At 53.4% G+C, this 17745-nt stretch overlaps 1 protein-coding gene across 1 annotated transcript in view; it reads right to left on the minus strand.

Annotated features, from left to right (window-relative positions):
* Positions 1–14703, minus strand: part of IGDCC4 (immunoglobulin superfamily DCC subclass member 4) — an 80582-nt gene extending 65879 nt beyond the window's left edge. The window contains exon 1 of the mRNA XM_032195009.1: positions 14607–14703. Within this exon, the coding sequence (XP_032050900.1) occupies positions 14607–14703 (97 nt within the window). The remainder of the gene's footprint in view (positions 1–14606) is intronic.
* Positions 14704–17745: the final 3042 nt, after the last annotated feature.

The raw sequence follows: 17745 nt of genomic DNA on the forward strand, positions 1-17745 counted from the left end.
CCTCGGGCCCCATCTGTAGCTTCCCATCCATGTCAAAGCCGTCCCCGGGGAGGAGGAAGGCCACTGTCCATTTGTTCGACACATCCCAAGCGCGTCCAGTTTCAAACGAGCGAGGTGGTGAAACCCCTAAAGCTCATCTTTTCGGGGAGGTTCTGCATCTCTTGTCGTCTCGGGGGGGCAGAGAAAATCAGAAATTGAGCCTAGAAGGCAGGTCTCCAAATGTAGCCTCAGTTAAATCACTTTGCAGTAACACGTAAGGAATAAAGTGTCTTCAGAACATGGTTACATCCTGTTCCAGGAGCCTTAATGGGCCATATTTTTAGCCCAGGAACAACCTGAAAGCCAGCACAGACACACTGCAGCACTGAAACTGTGTCACTGCAAAGCTATTTCATTACCAGCCACAGCTCTCCTCGCACAGAATTTCTTCCACGAGCCCAAAGGAGCTGCTGCAGGGTTTTTCCAGCATGCACCTGTGTAGGGAAGCCAGGAACGAGCCCAGTTCGCCGTGTAGAAGTTGAGAACCAGGAGAAAAAAAACAAGGAACGCAGGAGATGGGTCCTTTGAACAAACAGGGCTCAGCAGAGGTCACTGCAATGACTTGGAGTTGGAGGAGGGCCAGGGCACTGTGCAAGCATCTGTTGGAGATCCCACCCAGGCGCCAGGCAGGCATCCTCAGACACGTGCTGGCTGCAGGAGCAGGGCAAGGGGGAGCTCAGGCTGCGACCACACATCCTCCTGGGCTCCCAGTACCTGCAGCAAGGAGCTGCCCAGCACAGCCGAGGAGTTAACGCTGCACTCGAGCGAGCACAGGGTGCCAAGGAGCTCTGCACCAGCCCTTTCCATTTAGCAGCTCTGGCAGGGGCTGCAGGCTGGGCTGGGAGCAGCCAAACATCTTCCTCTTCCAAAGGACTGCAGATCAGAAGCCTGTCCTTGAGGAGAAGCCCACGGTGCTGACAGCACAAAACAAGCAGGGGGTGATGCTGGTGGTCCGTGTTTTACAGGGGTTTTACTGTGGGTGGTGGGCAAACCTGGATATAAAAGGGATCCAAAGATGTCAGTGCCAGGTACCCCAAGGTCATTTCTGCTCACACAGAGATCTGAACAATTCAGCAGCTCCTGCAGCAGCTCACCTGAGCCCTGGTCCTGGCTTGGACGCTGCTGGGGACTCCTCCAAGGCTCACAAGGTGCAGGATTGCTGCTCCTACCCTGTCCAGCTGATGCCCCCTGGAGCAACGTGGAGACAGGGCTAGGGAAAGACACAGCCCCAGCCCTCACCACGCATAATTCTGGGGGTGGGAGAACCTGCGTCGCTGTCCTCTTCCCTCCGAAGGGCAAACAGGTCAGAGGGATGCCCCCGGCAGATGCTGGGAAAGCTGAGGCCCTTCGAGGTTTGTCTGATGAAGAGGGGCAGCATGAGACTTTGGTGGCTCTCAGCCTGCGGAGACAAATTTCACCGTGCTTTTCTGAAAGCTGCTCCTTCCTGCGCGATCCTGGAGGAGGGCTGGAGCAAGAAAGCACCCACACGGTCCTTATCTCCCTCATTAGGAAGGAAAGACGTTGCACAAGAACCTAAAATTGGCTTCTCCTCGGAATCAGCTGCAAAGCTGTCTCGGGAAAGGTAAGGTACGTTATCTCCCGGCAGCCCGAACCACTCCAGTGTGATACAGAATAATAAAGCCATTAGTTCTGTGCAATCAGACTATTACACTGTTGTTTTACATGGCAATAAGTTAACAGTTCCTCACTGTTTGCTTTAGGAAATCTGTTCCTTGAAAGGTCTATAAAATTATGAACTCTTGCTCCAGTTTGAAAACGCAGACACGAGCAGGGATTCCTGGCCTCTGATAAGTCCCATTCCCCTACCAGCAAACACCAGCTCGTAGGAAACATCTTTTGTTTATTGGAAGCAAATCGCAACGTGGACGTTTTAAACAAAAAGAAGGTGGGAGGCTGAGGGGAACAGACTATGTTTTCCACTTTCATTTTGCCTTGTGTCTAAACAAACAGCTCCCAACAGCTTTGTTTTCCAAAGCAACTTTCTCCCAGCTGCTGCCTGGAGCCACGGAAAGGGAAAGCCATACCCAAAATGTGCAGGGATTGCTTGATTTCCACTCTCTTCACCCAGCAATCGGTGTTGTGGATGTGCAAGCCACGTGGAGCATTATTAGGAGGAAGCCACAGCCTTGCAGGGCCTGGCTACAGAGCAGTACAGGGAGGGTTTGCTCAGACACCCCAAGGAGCCAGCATTTTGGCAAGCTTCTGTGCCAGCTCACTTGCCGCAGGACCAGACCTGTCGCCTTCCACCCAGCCACAACACACATCAGCTTGGAAGATGACACAATCTGTACAACAGCTATGGTAAAAGACCAGAGAAAGTAATTCTTCCAGATCAGCCACCTGTGGCCTCTGAGCAACAAGCTCCTACCCTCAATGCTTTCAGCTCGGGATCTTGCCTGTTCCCATAATGTAAAGGCACCATGAGGACACTCTCACCCCCAGAAAATCCAAGAAATTGCGCTAGGATGGAGTACATCTCATGTTTCTGAATTTTTCATTATTCTAAAGATCAAAGATCTTAATCATCAAAGACCTTTCTCATCCCTCTGCCTTCAACTGATGATCAAGGCATCAACTCCTCTCTCCCTTTTTGCTACGCCGGCTTATTCAGACTGGATCTGATTTCGAAGCTCTGCCTGCACAAGAGACGTGGCAACATCGCTAAGGCTTTAGGATAGGAATAGCGAGTTAGTAGTATTTTGATGCGTGTTCTGTTCCTACAAGATTGCTTACATCTGACCGTAGAGGGAGATACATCCCCACCAGCCTCAGAGATGACGTGCATGTACACGGCTCTGTCACAGCCCTCACACACCTCTGAAATTTCCTCCGTGGCCATCCCACGGCACAGAGCACAAAACTGTGCAGCACCCAAGCAGTCATCCCACAGAGAGGGACAACGGGGAGCACTCTGCAGCAGCAGCTAGACACCTGAGTTGCCAGAAGACCTCAGAGAGAACCGCCAGCATCTTCTGCCCCAGGCAGAAGGAAAGGCCCCAGGCCATGGCCCAGCCAAGTCCCCTCCCTTCAGCCCACCTTGCGAGCAACGAGGCACGTCTACATCCGAATTGAAGGTGCTGCTGCCCACCTCTGTGCCTCCAGGATCCTTCCTGAGCTCCCCAAAATTGCCCTACAGCCACCTTCTTATGGCAACACCCACCTTGCTCTCGTTCCTAAAGCTTGTTTGCGAAATCGCTTCATGTGGCCTCATCCAACGCCTCCTGTCCCCTCCCGGGGTGTCTCTGGCCATCTGCTGCCACAGCCTCCAGCAGCCGTGCCCGGCCCAGTTGGTATTTCCACAGATGGCTCCTGGCCCCGCCACCGGGGTTTGTGAGCCCTGGACGTGCTCCACGCTGCCCCAAACGCAGCTCCTTCTGCCTCTGCAGCTGGACTTTTCCACGGGCACTGCCCAGAAGAGGCGTTTGTGGGGCTGCAGACGGGGCCCAGACCTCAGTGACCTCTCCCCTGTTCCTCCTCACCCCATATGGCTCCTGCAGGGAATCCCACAGCACGTGTAGAGCTGAGGAACAAGCACACAGCCGAGCCAGCAGCCAGAAAAACCCTTTCACAATCCCCTTCACGGGGTTTTCTTCTCCCACACAGCTGGCCCGGCAGCTAGGTCTCCCTGACAGCACGGAGATTTCCCTGCTCCTCACAGCACAAATAAGATAACGAGGCCAGAAATCTTCCAAGCCCTGCCACTGCTATTGGTAGTGAGGTGCTGCGGTTCTCCTGACAGTAAAAGAGGCAGGAGGAGGGCAGGTAAAGCCCATTCGGCCTCAAGTCCACCCAGCTTCAGCCACGAGGCCCCTGTTAGCAGCTGGGAAGCCCAGGTACAAAAACAATCCCTAAAAAGAGGAGCACTCGTACGGGGAAGCTGACAGCATGACTTATCTGCCAGTAAAACACAAGCTACAAGCAGCTGAACTGTGATGTTTTAATCAGTGACAGACCTTTTATCTCGTCGCCTTCTCCTCTGCAGGAAGGGAGCAGATCGCGCCTCCGCTCTCACTTGAAAGCTGCCTGCCAAGAAAAAGGGCAACGAAGCCTTCTGCGGGGTGACGCTGCTCTGACACGTCCCAAGACACGCTCACTCTGCAGGCTGAGAGCTTGCACAACAAGCAAAATCCCCTGGGATGTAGTTAGGATTATTTTGTGTATGTTTTTTTGATTTTTTTTTTGTGTGTGTGTTTTTAAGCGAAGCCAACAGCCTCCCTTGTTTGCTCCCTTGTTTGGGGTGTCTCTGCGGGGCAGGATGCTCAGCGCCACCCTACAACACAGACACAACACTCGGGCCAAGAATATCTCCGTGTTCAGGCCCACCAGGCACTTGAAAACTACATATTCGGCCCCTCTCTGCTCCTCCAGAAGCAGCCCCCAGCCCCAGACCTGCTGCCTGTGTCCCGGCTGCCGTCCCAGGCCCACGAGGTGCAGCTCTCACGTGCTGCACTATAACCAAGTCGCCTGCCCCCAAGAAGCGAAGTCAGGCTCATCAAACTCCTGCCAACTCTCCCGCATTTCCCAGGTAATTGCACAAACCAGGAATTAATGAGAAATAATGAGCCAGCACACAGGGGAAGAGAAGACAATTCCAAACGGCAACAAAGCAAACTAATGGGAAAGTGTTTTAATAGCTCGCTGCAGATGACTTCCAGCCTCTATCACCCCACGAGAGGCTTTCAGCTCCCCGGGAAGATGCAGGGAGCTCGGAGCACGTTATCACTTCACCCCCAAAGGCACCTTATCAGGATGGCCAGCTGACCAGCCCCATGTGGATGACAGCGGGCAAGAGGGGAGGCTTGAGGAGATGTTAAAAATGGTAAAGTAAAACATGAAATGGCAAACCTTTCAGTCACAGAAGCGCCCACAGCTGGATAATCCCAAGGCCTCGATCACCTCAGGACTTTAAATCCTCCCTGCATAACTTCTGGCCTGGTTCAGTTTTAAAAGACAATATTCAACGGTGATCTGGAAACTCGGTTATCACTGCGAACAGAGAGCTAACTGCCCATATCCATGGGTGCTGGGATGTACGTGGAGATGGGGGAGCCCAAGGAGCCTCCTGAAGCTTGTTAGGACCCAGGCTCAGAAGGGGAGGGGGACAATTTTCCTTCCCGTTCCCAATTTCAGCTTCTATCATAACAGGAGGAAAATAAATTTCACAGCTCCGGTTCCCAAACCCCTCACATCCACTTTGCTGTTTAACTCTCCAAAACCTACAGTGCATTTCCCCGCTGTCAGCACAAGTTTCTCTTCAGAGCACATCAATCTTCCCTTTTTCCAACGCCGCAGCCAGGAGAAACCTGACAGTTTGAGGACAAAGCAGTAAAAGAACCGTGTCTGTTGCCAAACAGCAGAGGACACAACCTCAGCTCTATGGCACTGGGGTAGCAGAAACCCCCTGGGGACGGTCACACACCACCCTGGGGTCCTGCTGCCTCCCCCTCCTGGCCCTAAACCTCTGCTCCTTGCACCAGGACGCATCCAAAACCGAGACCTGGGCTTCCACGGAGGTTTTACCAAAAGCCCCAAATTGCCCAATTTCTTCCACGGTGAGCAAACGTTTGCCTCTGTGCCCCAGACTGCTGGATAAGCACTAGAGATGAAGGCTGCTCTGGACCACAGAACACAACCTCATTTGTTAGTAAAAACAGATTAATTTCCATTAATCTCGACTAATTACTGCTGCTCCTCTTTTAATGAGCTCCTGTGTGCCTCAGCACATAACACCAACAGAGGATAAATCCTCTCCTTTATATCCAGGCAACTTTGGGGCATTTTGAATAGCTCCTTCTCTATTATAAGGAGATAATGATGAGAACGGAGCCTCTTCCAAAGAGCCAGCTTCATTTCGGGAAACGCTGTGTGATGTGCGTTCAGGTCAGTAACAGCACTGCAAAATCTCTTTGACTTTATCCAACTTTTACTACTGCTGAGCAGGGATTAACATTAATTGCACCCGCCCCATATTAGCCAAGGATTATTTGTTAGTCACCAGCCTATAATCTCTCGTGTTTTCCAGCAGAGACCTCATGCACATCGCTCAGATAGCTAGCGGGATAATCCAAGTCACATTTTTAATGAGATCTACATAAAAAACGCACATCCACGCCCTTGTCTTCCCCTTTCCAAAATGCCCAATTAGTTCAGCTTAGGAAACGCCATAAAAATTAATGCTGTGAAATTTCCAGTCTAACAAGTTTCTGGTGAGAAAAAAAAAAAATATATATATATATATATATGCCCTATGAGGGCAACATTTTTTAAAACCCACAAACTTTAAAATAGGCGAACAAGTCAGCGGTGCTGAGGAACTGTCATTTCCAGGCCTGCACGTACCGCGTACACACCTGGGGGTGCACGATGCACCCCCCAGGGCTGATCCCCAGCCAGGCACAACCATGCCCTCGCAGCTGCATTTCGTGCAGCCCTCACCTCCTCGTCCCTGCGGGTCTCTCCGTTCGAGGCTCACACCTGCAGCACTGCCCCGCAGCCTCGGACACCTCCTAAAGTGCTCCTGCTCCATCCCTCAGAGGGGAATTGCAGTACCTCGTGAAAACTGTGACACACGTAAGCGTGGCACGCAGCAGGGAACCAAATGTCTGCTTGCTAAAGTCAGGAGGGTCTGATGAAAGCTTTCCTGCTTCTGATGCTTCAGGCAGACAGCCGTGCAGAGGCAGCAGATGTTTGCACTGTGAAGTACCAACCATGTCGTGCAGGTGACATGGCAAAGGGCAAAGGCATCACTATCACTAGTAGAGGGCAAAGCTCCCCAAACTCCACCTGTGCTTGAAGTGCCGACAGAGGACAAGGCAGAGAGAGTGTTTGGTGAAAGCTGCTGTAGGATCAAGTATTTTTCTATGCCAGCATAAGTGTAGTGACAGACCGTGGGGTGTGATTCCAGCGTAGATGGCAACATTTTTCTGTCAAAGCTGCATTTCAGCTGCACGTGTGTGCCCCATTTCCTCCTCCAGCTCTTGCAAAACCCAAAATCTGCCCCAGCAACAGCCCGGCTGCTCGCCACAGAGGCTCTCCGGGAGCAGGAGGTTTCTTTACCTTTCCCTCTGGCTTGGCTCAGCTCCAGTCACATCTGGAAGCCACGTCCAGCCCCCGTTGAACGGCAGCTCCGAGCTGAGCTGCGAGGGAACAGGTGCCCCTCGGGTCTCGCAGGTCCAGAGCCAAAAAGTTGGGCTGGAAGCAAAGCTGCTAAAGCTGCTCTGCTGAGCCAGCAGCGAGCTGCTGGGAAAAACGAGGCTTTTGCTTACATTGGTGTCAGCTTCAGGAGGCTGAGATTAAGGAATGGAAAACAGGTGAGAGACTCAAGGCCCCGCACGTACTCGGCTTAGCAGGTTAGCAGGAAACCTGATCAGGGAGGCACACAGGGAGGCTTTTCATACCGCTGCGTGCCTTCGTACCCACCAGCGGTTGCTCTGCGTGCAAGTGCACGTTACCAGCTCGCCGAGGGGCTCTGACAGGCAAGCACCCACCTCCAGGAAAGCAGTTCCAGTCAGAAGTAGCTGTTCCTCTTACGGAGATGCTCTTTTTGAAGCACAATAAATGTATCAAGATTCGTGCTGCCCGCAAGGCAGGAAAGCAGCCAAACCTCGCTAGCCGTAAACCTACAAATCTACACCCAAGCGCCTCAGCTGGTGTAAAACACAAAGAGGGAAGGGTGATGTGACAGCTGAGCCTCCTGCCCGCCTGCTGAAGTGTTACCGAAGCCTTTCACCCCACACTTAACTCCCTCGGCCACCGAGCAGAGAGCCCTGGCAGCAGCCGCAGGCGCGAAGTAAATGGGAAGCGATTCTCTGCCAGCAGCTGGGAGAAACTTCCTTCTCTCCCCGCTTCGTACGGAAAGAAAACCCGACAATAGCACTTGAGGTCGTGCTGCCAGCCAGATTTCCAGCGGCAGGCTCTTGAGGAAAGCCTACAGACACGAGGGCTGCTTCTAAAGACCCTCTTCAGGCGGATGGCAGCTGAGCGGGGGAACTCATGGCTCATCTCCTGCGGGAAAGGTTCGCTTCGGTTTCAGCGCGGAGAGGAGGGAAAGAAAGAAAAGTTGCATTTACTGTGACCTAGGAAAAAACAGAGCTAAGCAGTTTTGATCAATATTTTGATTTCTCTGACAAAAGCCGCAATCAGCACTGACACAAACAACTGGTTAGCAAGCTGGGGGGGCAGGAGGGGTAAAGCAAGCCAGAGTTTCGAGACACTCATCTTCCCGTCACAACAATTGCCACCAATGACAGTAATTTACATGGCTAATAGGCAGTATTATGTTTACAAAATCATTCTTGGGAAGAAGGCACTAAACAGTTTGTTGCCAGCCCAGCCAAGAAGATGGGATTTGCTCAGAGGCTGGGTTTCTTTTCTCCCCTTTTATCTTCGATCTCGCCAGGCATCACCGCGGCGCCCTTGCGAGTGCGCGCAGAGCACGGAGCGCCCCAGCTCCTCCTGGGACCGGCTGAGTTCTAACAGCAGGAAGGGAAAACCCCAAGCCAGCAGGAAATAAGGCAGCCCCAGATCCTCCCACAGCTCTTACCCCACTGCTGCAGATCAGATAACCCCCGGCCAGCCCCAGCATCTCCACCCAAGCCTTATCTCCTGCGCGGGGACAGCTCCATCCCAGCGCCCCAGGCTGAGCCCCGGCACATCAGCATGAACATCTGCTAAGCCCCTGCCCTCCCTGACCTGCTCACAAAGAGCTGCACGTCTCTCCTTTCCTCAAGGCTTTGCCCGGAGTCAAAAGCAAGCGAGTGGGACTGGTCGGGCACGGAAAGGGGCCACAAGCAGCCCGGTCCCTTTGGGTTACCCCGATAAAGGGCAGGGCTCTGCGTGCCGTCCTTTCAAAGCAGCACCTGGTATTTCCAGAAAGGTAAGAGCTCATCACGTCATGGGACCTTTCCAAAAAGAAAACAGGGGCACGCTGGGGTTTTTCACAAAACCATCTACAAAACCATAAAAATAAATAAGATTTCCAATGGGACATAAAAGCCTTCTCAGTTGCAACAATAACAAATCAGTAAATACCCAACGAGTTTTCTTTTAACACCAGACAGTTCCACTTCTGTCTGCAGAACACAGGCACCTATTCCAGCACTGGGATCCAAGCAGCCAGCTGCGAGGCAGGGGGAGCACAGCCTCGCATTAAGAGCGAAACTTCAGGTCATTTTAAAGCCTGAAAACCTGCAAGCATTGCTGGTGCCAAAAAGAAAAGAAATATCATCAAAGCTGTGCACGCATAAACAGCCAAGTTTGGCCAAACCCCTCGGTGTATTCACAGAGCACGGCACTGGAAATCCATTCCATTAAGTAACGACCTTTCTGGTCACACCAATTAACTTGATCATCTATCGACAGTCAATTTGGAAACTCTCAAGGCTGCACATTTCCCAGTACAGATGGAGAAGCAAAGCAGGACCGCATCCTATCCCCCAGCCTGCTGCACGGGTCTGCTCCACCTCTGCCCCAAGTTCTGCCATCCCAGCACCCTCCCCAGGGTTAATTTCCCAAATTCTTACACTGAACAAGGTGAGAAAAGTCACCCCGACCCCAAAGGGAAAGCAGTTCAGAGATCCAAGCAGGAAACGAGAGCAGGGAAATAAGTCAGAGGAAGGGAAAGCGATGCAGCAGGCTGCATGTAGGTGCGATACCTTCCCGTGCTAGATTTTTAATTCTCCCATCAATTTGCTGAGAGCAACCTCTGGGGATGCTCACCTTTCATTACCACACCTTTAATATTAACAACCTGTCCTCAAGAACTCCACACAAGGATCTCGAAAGAAAATTAAACAGAGAGAAAAGAAAAAAAAAAAAAAAAAAAAGCACAGAATAACCTGCACAGGTTATTCCATGTGAAATTAAATAGTTAGTTAACAGCCTAGTTAAATTTAATAAGGCAGGACCAGGCAATTCAGTTTAAAATGCAGATACGGGTTTTTAAATAATTTCAGAACATTTGATATTAACGTTCCAGAGGGGTATTGTAATTGCTTATTGTAACAGCCACAGAGCATGTTTATTACCCACTAACATAATAAACTGCATCGCATTACTCTCTGCTGGACTTCTCAGATAAAGCAGGACCTGTATGGCAACGGCGGCATCCCAGGGGTTAAGAGCTGGACAGGATCTGGCTCTGAAACAGACCCCAAAAGTTCTGGGTGCCATGAGCAGAGCTCGGGGAACGCAGCAGCAAGGAGAGCACCACGACCTGCCCACCCCGAGAGGAGCATCGTGACACCTGAAAACGAGAAAGCGTCAGGAACACTCACACCAGGCTGATGCCAAGTGTTTGGCTTCTCCTGGATTCAGTTTTTACAACCGTGAATCCCAGCACCAAGGAGCTGTGAAGGCAGAAAAGCATCAGCGGTGCGTGGAGGTCGCTTACTCCTGAGATTTTACTAAAACTCCAGGGATTTTAATAAATACAAGTCTGCTACTTGGAGTGACAGCTTCTTCCATTCGGTCTGTGTGCCACGGCATCTTCTACCCTGGAAGCAAATGGGAAAACTGGAGCAAATGGGGAAACTGAGGCAGGGATGGGAAGGGAGCAGCACAAGGACAACAGGAGGAACCCACGACCCCAAGGCTCCAGGTCCTGTGCCTGGGAGATGCTCTCCAGGAACGGAGGAAAGCAAAGCAGCTCCCAAGCTCTGTGACGTGACTGCCAGCATGACAAGAAAACAATAGCATGTTGTAAAGCACAAAAGACTTTAAAAAATAAAATAAACAAGTGGATACGAGGACTGGAGATGTGACTTCCTGCAGCTTTGCTTCTTGTGACTGAACTACCCCGTCCCGTCCCAGCAAGGTGCAAGCCCTGCTCAGATCAGAGCTCATCCTGCAGCTGAGGCACTTCGAGTTCTTCCCCCAGCCAGGTTTTCCAGCTCCTCTCCTTCATCCCATGCACCATGACTGCATCAGCCTCTTCTTCCATAGAAAACCAGGTTAAAACCACCGCAGACTGCGCCCAGTTCTGCTCCAGAAGGCAACGAAATTGCACCAGAGTTGATTTTGGCCCAGCGTGTACTTGGCAAATACTGATAACAAGGATTTACCATATCCCCTCTAATATTACAGCTGACTATAAAGCAAACATTTGCTTCCTACAGATAACAAAACGCCTCTGATTGCTCTGGGTTTATAAAGGTTAGGGTTTTTTCACCCAAGGCAGGCCTGTAGTTCTCCGTGGCCGAGCAAAAAACCCCTCTAGGTGCAACCCCAGCCTCAGTTTTTCCTCAGGTACCCACTCACACAGAGACACAGTCAGGGATCAGCTTGGGATGGATTCCAACAGCAAATTACCATCCGATTAAATATTAATTCCCATCTTAATTATATAACCATGACGAGGCTTTATGGCCAGGCAGCCATTTAAACAGGAGAGGAGCGCACAAAGCGCGCAAGCAGCATCTCCTACCCTGCAAATGCCCGACCTCCCCGGATTCTTCCCCGGGAGATTCGGCAGCCTTTGGGAAAGCAGCTCCAGAGAGGAAGAGTTTGAACAACCCAGCACAGGATGGAGCACCAGGAGTCAGCCAGAATCCCTGAGCTGACCGGGGACACCGCAGAGTCCTGCCCCGGGACACCCACACGCTACGATGCGGATCCCACAGGTGCTGAACACTCCCGGATGGATTTTATCCCCTCGACACCTTTGACAGAGAGGAGCGTCGCTATTTTTGTCTGAAGATGAGCCCTGAGGACACCGGAGCAGATGAAGCAACTGGCCTGGGATGACAGCAGGAGCTCAAACGAGGCGTCCCCTGTGCCACCGCAACACCCGAGCCCCCGGCGCAGCTCCCAGGCACAGGTGGCTCCGGTGCCCCCCGAGCACGGAGCCAAACCAGGCTGAGAGCACACGCAGAGAGAGTCGCCCTCCCTCCTTCCCCGGGGAAAGGCAGATTGCCAAACTTTTGCTTTTTGCATTATTACTTGCGCCCCTTTGAAGTGGTTCGCGTACCATCAGCGATGCACCCACCCCGCACGGGGCCCCCCGCGGCAGGATCAAACTTCCTACAGCTGTCAGGAGCAAGCCTGCTGCAGAAAGCGGGAGAAACATCAGAAAATTAGCTGCTCCTGCTTCACTTCAGGCTTCGAGGCAGTGAAAGGAGAGGGTGTTGAAAAAGAAAAAGCTGTAGGGAAAACAAGAACGGAACCAAGCCTGAGCGGTTCCTCTCTCAGCCTCGATGCCAGCAGAAATGCTGCCTGCTTCGGAGCAGCCTCTGCAGTCAGGGTGTGAGCACCGGCTGTCACGATGGCCACGGCAAAACAGCAGCAAGCTCCTGCAGGAGAAGCCTGCCCCTGGGAAGGAGACACGGGCAAAGCCTCACCAACGTGCTGTGCACGGCTGCTCGGCGCTGTCCGTGCTCTGTGGGGGCAGGAAGGGTCTCAAATAAATGGAGAAATTGGGGACTGAACACCTCCCCTTCTCCTGGCACGGCTCCTTCTGCCTCCTTGCAGCCAGAGAGGTGTCTGCGTGCAGGTGAGGTCCTGCGAAGAGAGATCCCACATAGCAGCAACGCTGAGTTCTCCAGGTGGAGGGATGGGGGCAGGAAGGAGGAGGTGGGAAGGACAGAGCAAACCAGAAGTTAGGTGATGTCGAAAAATCTGTTCCGCAGCAGCACCGGGGCTCGACCCCAAATGCAAACACCACAGCCCCAGATGGATTTCAGCCGATCGCTCGGATGGAAAGCTCAGCCCACTTCCCACTGACACAGCCCGGAGGAAAGCAACCAGCACAACCCCCTCGCCAGAGTTAACCGAAGAGGTTGGTGGTGGTTTTGGTTTTTTTCTTAAACCTTTTCCTGCTACTGCAGGGCGAGCAGTCCCAGGGCAGGACAGGCAGAAGGCTTTCAAAGCCCTGGCTCACACCCCCGGCTGGCACAGCTGCCGTCACGTCCACCGAGGGGGGGGAAGGTTTCCAGCCTGCTTCTCTCCAAAGCATTTCAATACCCAGCAAAGCCTGAACTTTGGATCAAAACACGTGGGCTTCGGGATCAGACGCACACACGCAGGCTTTCCCAAGACCGTTCCAACCCGCTGCCAAATGAATCTCAGACTGAAACAAGCCCGTGGGTTTCTTTTCACGACCGAACCCACCTGTTGGAAAGCACACCCGCCTGCACCATACGTGGCCCACGGTCAGAAAATGAACAGGAACGATTCCCACCAGTTGCCTAATCGCTTGTAAAAAAGCAGGGAAGCCACGACTGCGGCTCCTCACAAAGCTCGCGAAGTTTTCTTGTTGAAGTGGGTTTGAAAAACAACATTCCCTCTCCCTCCCCTCTCTATTTTTTTTAAATCCTTGTACTCCATCAGCCTCAGGATCCACACTGCGGCTTGCTGAAGGGGCAGCAGACACGGCTCCCACCCGCTGATCCGCGGGTAGGGTCACAGCCTGCCACCCGTCTGGCAAAACCCACACACCCCGATGATATGGGGCCATTTCCACGGACCTTTATTCGCTCCTAGGCACTGCCACCAGCACCCTGCACCTCCAGCAAACGCTGCCCCAAACCTTGCAGGAGCCTACCAAGGGCTTACACAATGCTCCAAAAAAACAAAACACACCACAACAAAACAGCAACCTTCCACCGCACCGTATTCCTCCCCAAAAGGCTATTTTGGAAGCCATAAAAACTAAACACCCTTCATGCTATAATTACATTCTGCTGAACCTGAGTGCGTTTTAAAAAGGGATAAAAACACCCAATGCAGCAGGGATGACCCCTCCACCACAACCTCTGCTTTCAGAGCCCGTTTTAAACCAGGGGACGTGCAGGGCTTGCATTTTTTTGGCGTGGCTCTGCCAACCCGCACCTCCCTGCCCCTCACGGGGATGCAGACAAAAGCCAGCGGGTGCCCACGTACACGCGGGGCAAACGCCACGTACCCAAAGGTCCAAGACTGGGACAAACCTCAAACTTCGATGGAGAGCAAGGGAAGGCAGACAGGACGATGTGTGGCACCCCAAAATGTGCCCAGGCATGGAGCCCTTTATGCAACCCTTACGAAACGGGGCGAGCACCGGATTCCTTCGTGGGTGGATGGAGAGGGTTCAGGCACCCGGAGCGGGGCGATGCTCCCCTTTTGGGGTATCTGGGTCTGCTGTGAGCTCGGCCAGTGCTTCGTCCTGGCTCAGCACCCCTCTGGATGGATGCTCAGGGCTCGGGAAGGGGTCTCCCCGTGGGGCTCGCCCCAAAAAGTGACCCCAAAGGAGGCACCGCTCGGCGCGGCTGCTGCTGCAGGGGATGGGAAGGGGCTGGAAAAAAGGGGAAAAAAGGGGACGGGGTGTGGAAACTGGGGACAGAGCGGGGGAGAGGGGCTGAAAATGGCCACTGAAGCAAGGGGAGAGGGGTTTTTGAGCCCCGAAAGGGCTCAAAACCCCACAAGCGGAGCGCGCATCCCTGCGCTGCCCGCGGGGGGCGAGGGCAGGTGGCGCCGCGCCCCCACGCGTGCCCACCGCCTCCCGTGGGCGCGGGGGCACGGAGCCCCGTTTCCCCTCCCTCCTCCTCCTCCTCCTCCTCTTTCTCCTCACCCACCTTGCACGGCCAGGACGGCGAAGCAGAGACAAAGCAGGTCCTCCAGCGCCATGTAAGCCCCGCCGGGCGCCGGGAGCAGGGGCCGCCGCAGCCGCATCTATGAGGGGAGCCCGCCGTCCCGCCGCCCCACCGCCATCTTGTGCGAGCCCCGCGCTGCCCGCCCGGCCCCGCTGCCGGCCACGGGGAAAGGGGAGGAGAAGGGGGGGGAAAGGCAGGGAGGCGGCCGTGGCCTGCCGCTGCTCCGCCTTTGGCAGCGGGGCTGAACGCCCAAGCGAACCCAGGGGTCGCCTCCTCCTCCTCCTCCTCCTTCTTCTTCTTCCTCCTCCTTCTTTCCCTCCTCCTCCTCCCGCCCTCGGGTCCAACAGGTTGCTGCCAGCCCGCGGGCGGCGGCGCTGCCTGAGGGGTGGGGGGGGGAGCGCGGTGCCGGCAGGTGGGGAAGTGGGGGCGTTGGGAGCGTTTGGTGTGGTGTTATTTATTTATTTATTAAAAAAAAAAAATTCCACTCCTTCCTTGTGTTTGTTTATTTACGGGCGCAGGTGAGCGTGGAGGGCACCGCCCCACCGCATGAGGAGGAAGCAAGGTGTCCTCCTCCTCACGGCGCTGTCTGTCCATCCGTGTGTCCATCCATCCGTCCATCCATCCATCTGTCTGTCTGTCCATCCATCCATCCATCTGTCCATCTGTCCTGCCTTCGTGGTGTTGGCACCTCGACGAGCTGGCTGGAGCCGCTCCATGGCTCGCAGCGGCCACGCACAGGCCGGGGTCCGTGGGGTGAGGGCTCGGAGTCCACGGTGGGCTTCAGGGCTGTGAAAGGGTAACCTGCGCTTTCAGCCGTCTTTTTAACAGAATAAAACCACCAAAACACAGCCACAGGAGCGGGGTGCCATCCACCAGCCAAGCCGAGCAATGAAAACACGGCAGAGAGTGCTGAGAGATGGAGACCGAGGCCGCTGCCTCCGCGGCTTGGCTGAATCCCAAACACAGCTCCGTGCTGCACGTGTGCACCTACAGGTGCAGGGTTAGTCCTGAGGGTAAATGACACCCAGTCCGGCTTTCCACAGCACAGCTGGCACAAAACAAAATGTGGCCGCATGCGGAGCAGGCAGGGGACGGTCTGCACCGGCCTCCGAAAGGAGAAGAGGCTGCCTGGCTCACTGGGATGCTTTATCGCTGCGGGGTGGAATGCAGAGAGGGCTCCAGCTATGCAGAATATGGAAAAGGAAAACCTTTTTAATGCAGACCCTCCTATTTATTAGCTTGTTTAATGAACTATAAAAGAAATTTAAATGAAACCAGAAAGGCTGCGTGGTGGGAAGCGGGTTTCCCATGTGTATGAGCTGTGCAACTCCCAAGTCAGCGCTTGGCACTGGCGGCGCAGACGAGTCCTGGAGCCAGCAGCTCCTGCCCTGAGCAGGGGCACGCAGAGGCTGTGCCCAGCTCCGGGACCTTGCTGGGGATGCAGCTACAACACAGCCACGACAAACCCACCAGCCCTGCTCCTGCACCATCAATAACATCAGCTTGATGCCACATTGCCCACTTTGGGTGCTGTTTTGTTTCAGAGCAACAAAGCATGTAGCAGCCTGGTTTTAATGTGCATGGACCCGACATGAACAGAAAGGAGACTTCTAATCAACCCAGCTCCCTTCTGCATTACTCCCATGCAGAGCTGCAAGCTCTCCTTTATCTCTGAATCTCTCCTATCTGCTCCTTTCTGGGTGAGGTGGCTTTAAAGGTGCTGTCAAATTGCTTTAACAAGGCTAGAGGAATGCCTCCTCATTATGCTTGCTCATAGACACACCCCTGCGCTTTTCCTCAGATACTGGACATTTCTCCTTGCCTTAAAGCAAGGAAACCTTTACTGAAATACCTGGCAAGTCCAGCATAACATAAATAATGACAATCGCTACCAGCCTGCAGAACACTGAGCTCTCTGGCTAACAGCACCTGCCTGCGTTAAGCCATTGACCCAGCTCCTTGTGAGCAGGTGGGGCTAGAAGCAGGGACTGACCTGGGCATCAAAAGACCCAAGAGCAATTCTCATCTTTGCTTCCTGCCTTACTTTACAGCGTTATTTAAGACCTCTCTGTCACCTCTCTCTGTCTTCTGCAGGTCAGTGGGAGCAGGAATTAAAGCAGCATTTTAACAACACCAAGCTTGCAGCAGATATGTTTCCCCTCTCAATGAGAGAAAAATAAAAATTAAAAGAAAAAAAAAAAAAAAAAAGGACGTGGGAGTTTAGCAAACAGCCTTGAACTGTGCAAATGGCTGTAACATGACCTGGAGCACCAGCTCCTGTCACACATACAACTCACATACCCTGCGAGAGCAACACCAAGTCCCCTCCGTCCCCCTTGTCACCTGCACCAGCAGGGACAAAGCAAGCTCACGATGAGTGATGTCCCCATAGGACAACTCCTTTACCTTCACAGGACCCAGCCCCACGTATCCAGGCAGGCATTCCTGGTGTCACACCTTCTGGGTAGGCATGAGCCCCTTCAGCAGCCCGCAGGGATACCCTGCATGGTGTGAAATGACTCCTCGCAGTGTCTGCAGAGGAAGGAGAGCCTGCGAGAGAGCCACTTTGTACATTTGGGATGGATCAGATAACCCCCTGGCCGTAAAACCATAAAGGACAAAGTGACAGCAGACTGTGCCAACAGGAGGGATGTTCCTTCCCAGATAAGGACAGTTCTGCCCCAATGATTATGGCAAGTAAAAAACCCCATTCATGTGCTGCAAGCTCACCAGTGTTCCTGTCCCTGCTAGCAAGGAGTTTCATTCTGCCTCACAATAGCTGCAAACCTCCGATATTTTGAGCTGAGAAAGTGTGAATGGCAAAGAGCAGCAGCAGCAAGAGGCAGGTGTTTGAGCCTTCTGCTCCCTGCTTGGGAGACACTAACCTTTGGTGAGTCAGGTGTGTGGAGGGTGGGTCATACACATCTCTCGGTCAGTATAAGATCCCAGCAATTAAGAGGTCGTTAGGGAAATCCAGCTAAAGCTGCTTCAGATTTATCCAGCTCATCAGGAGCTTTACCCATGCAGTCAGCTTGTAGTCCAGGGGGGACAGCGATTTTGGAAGGTGCCCTCTCCTGCCTCTGGTATAGATGGAAGAGACCCCAAATCTGCAGCACGTGTT

Source organism: Aythya fuligula, chromosome 11, assembly GCF_009819795.1.
Source record: "Aythya fuligula isolate bAytFul2 chromosome 11, bAytFul2.pri, whole genome shotgun sequence".
Taxonomy (NCBI): Eukaryota; Metazoa; Chordata; class Aves; order Anseriformes; family Anatidae; genus Aythya; species Aythya fuligula.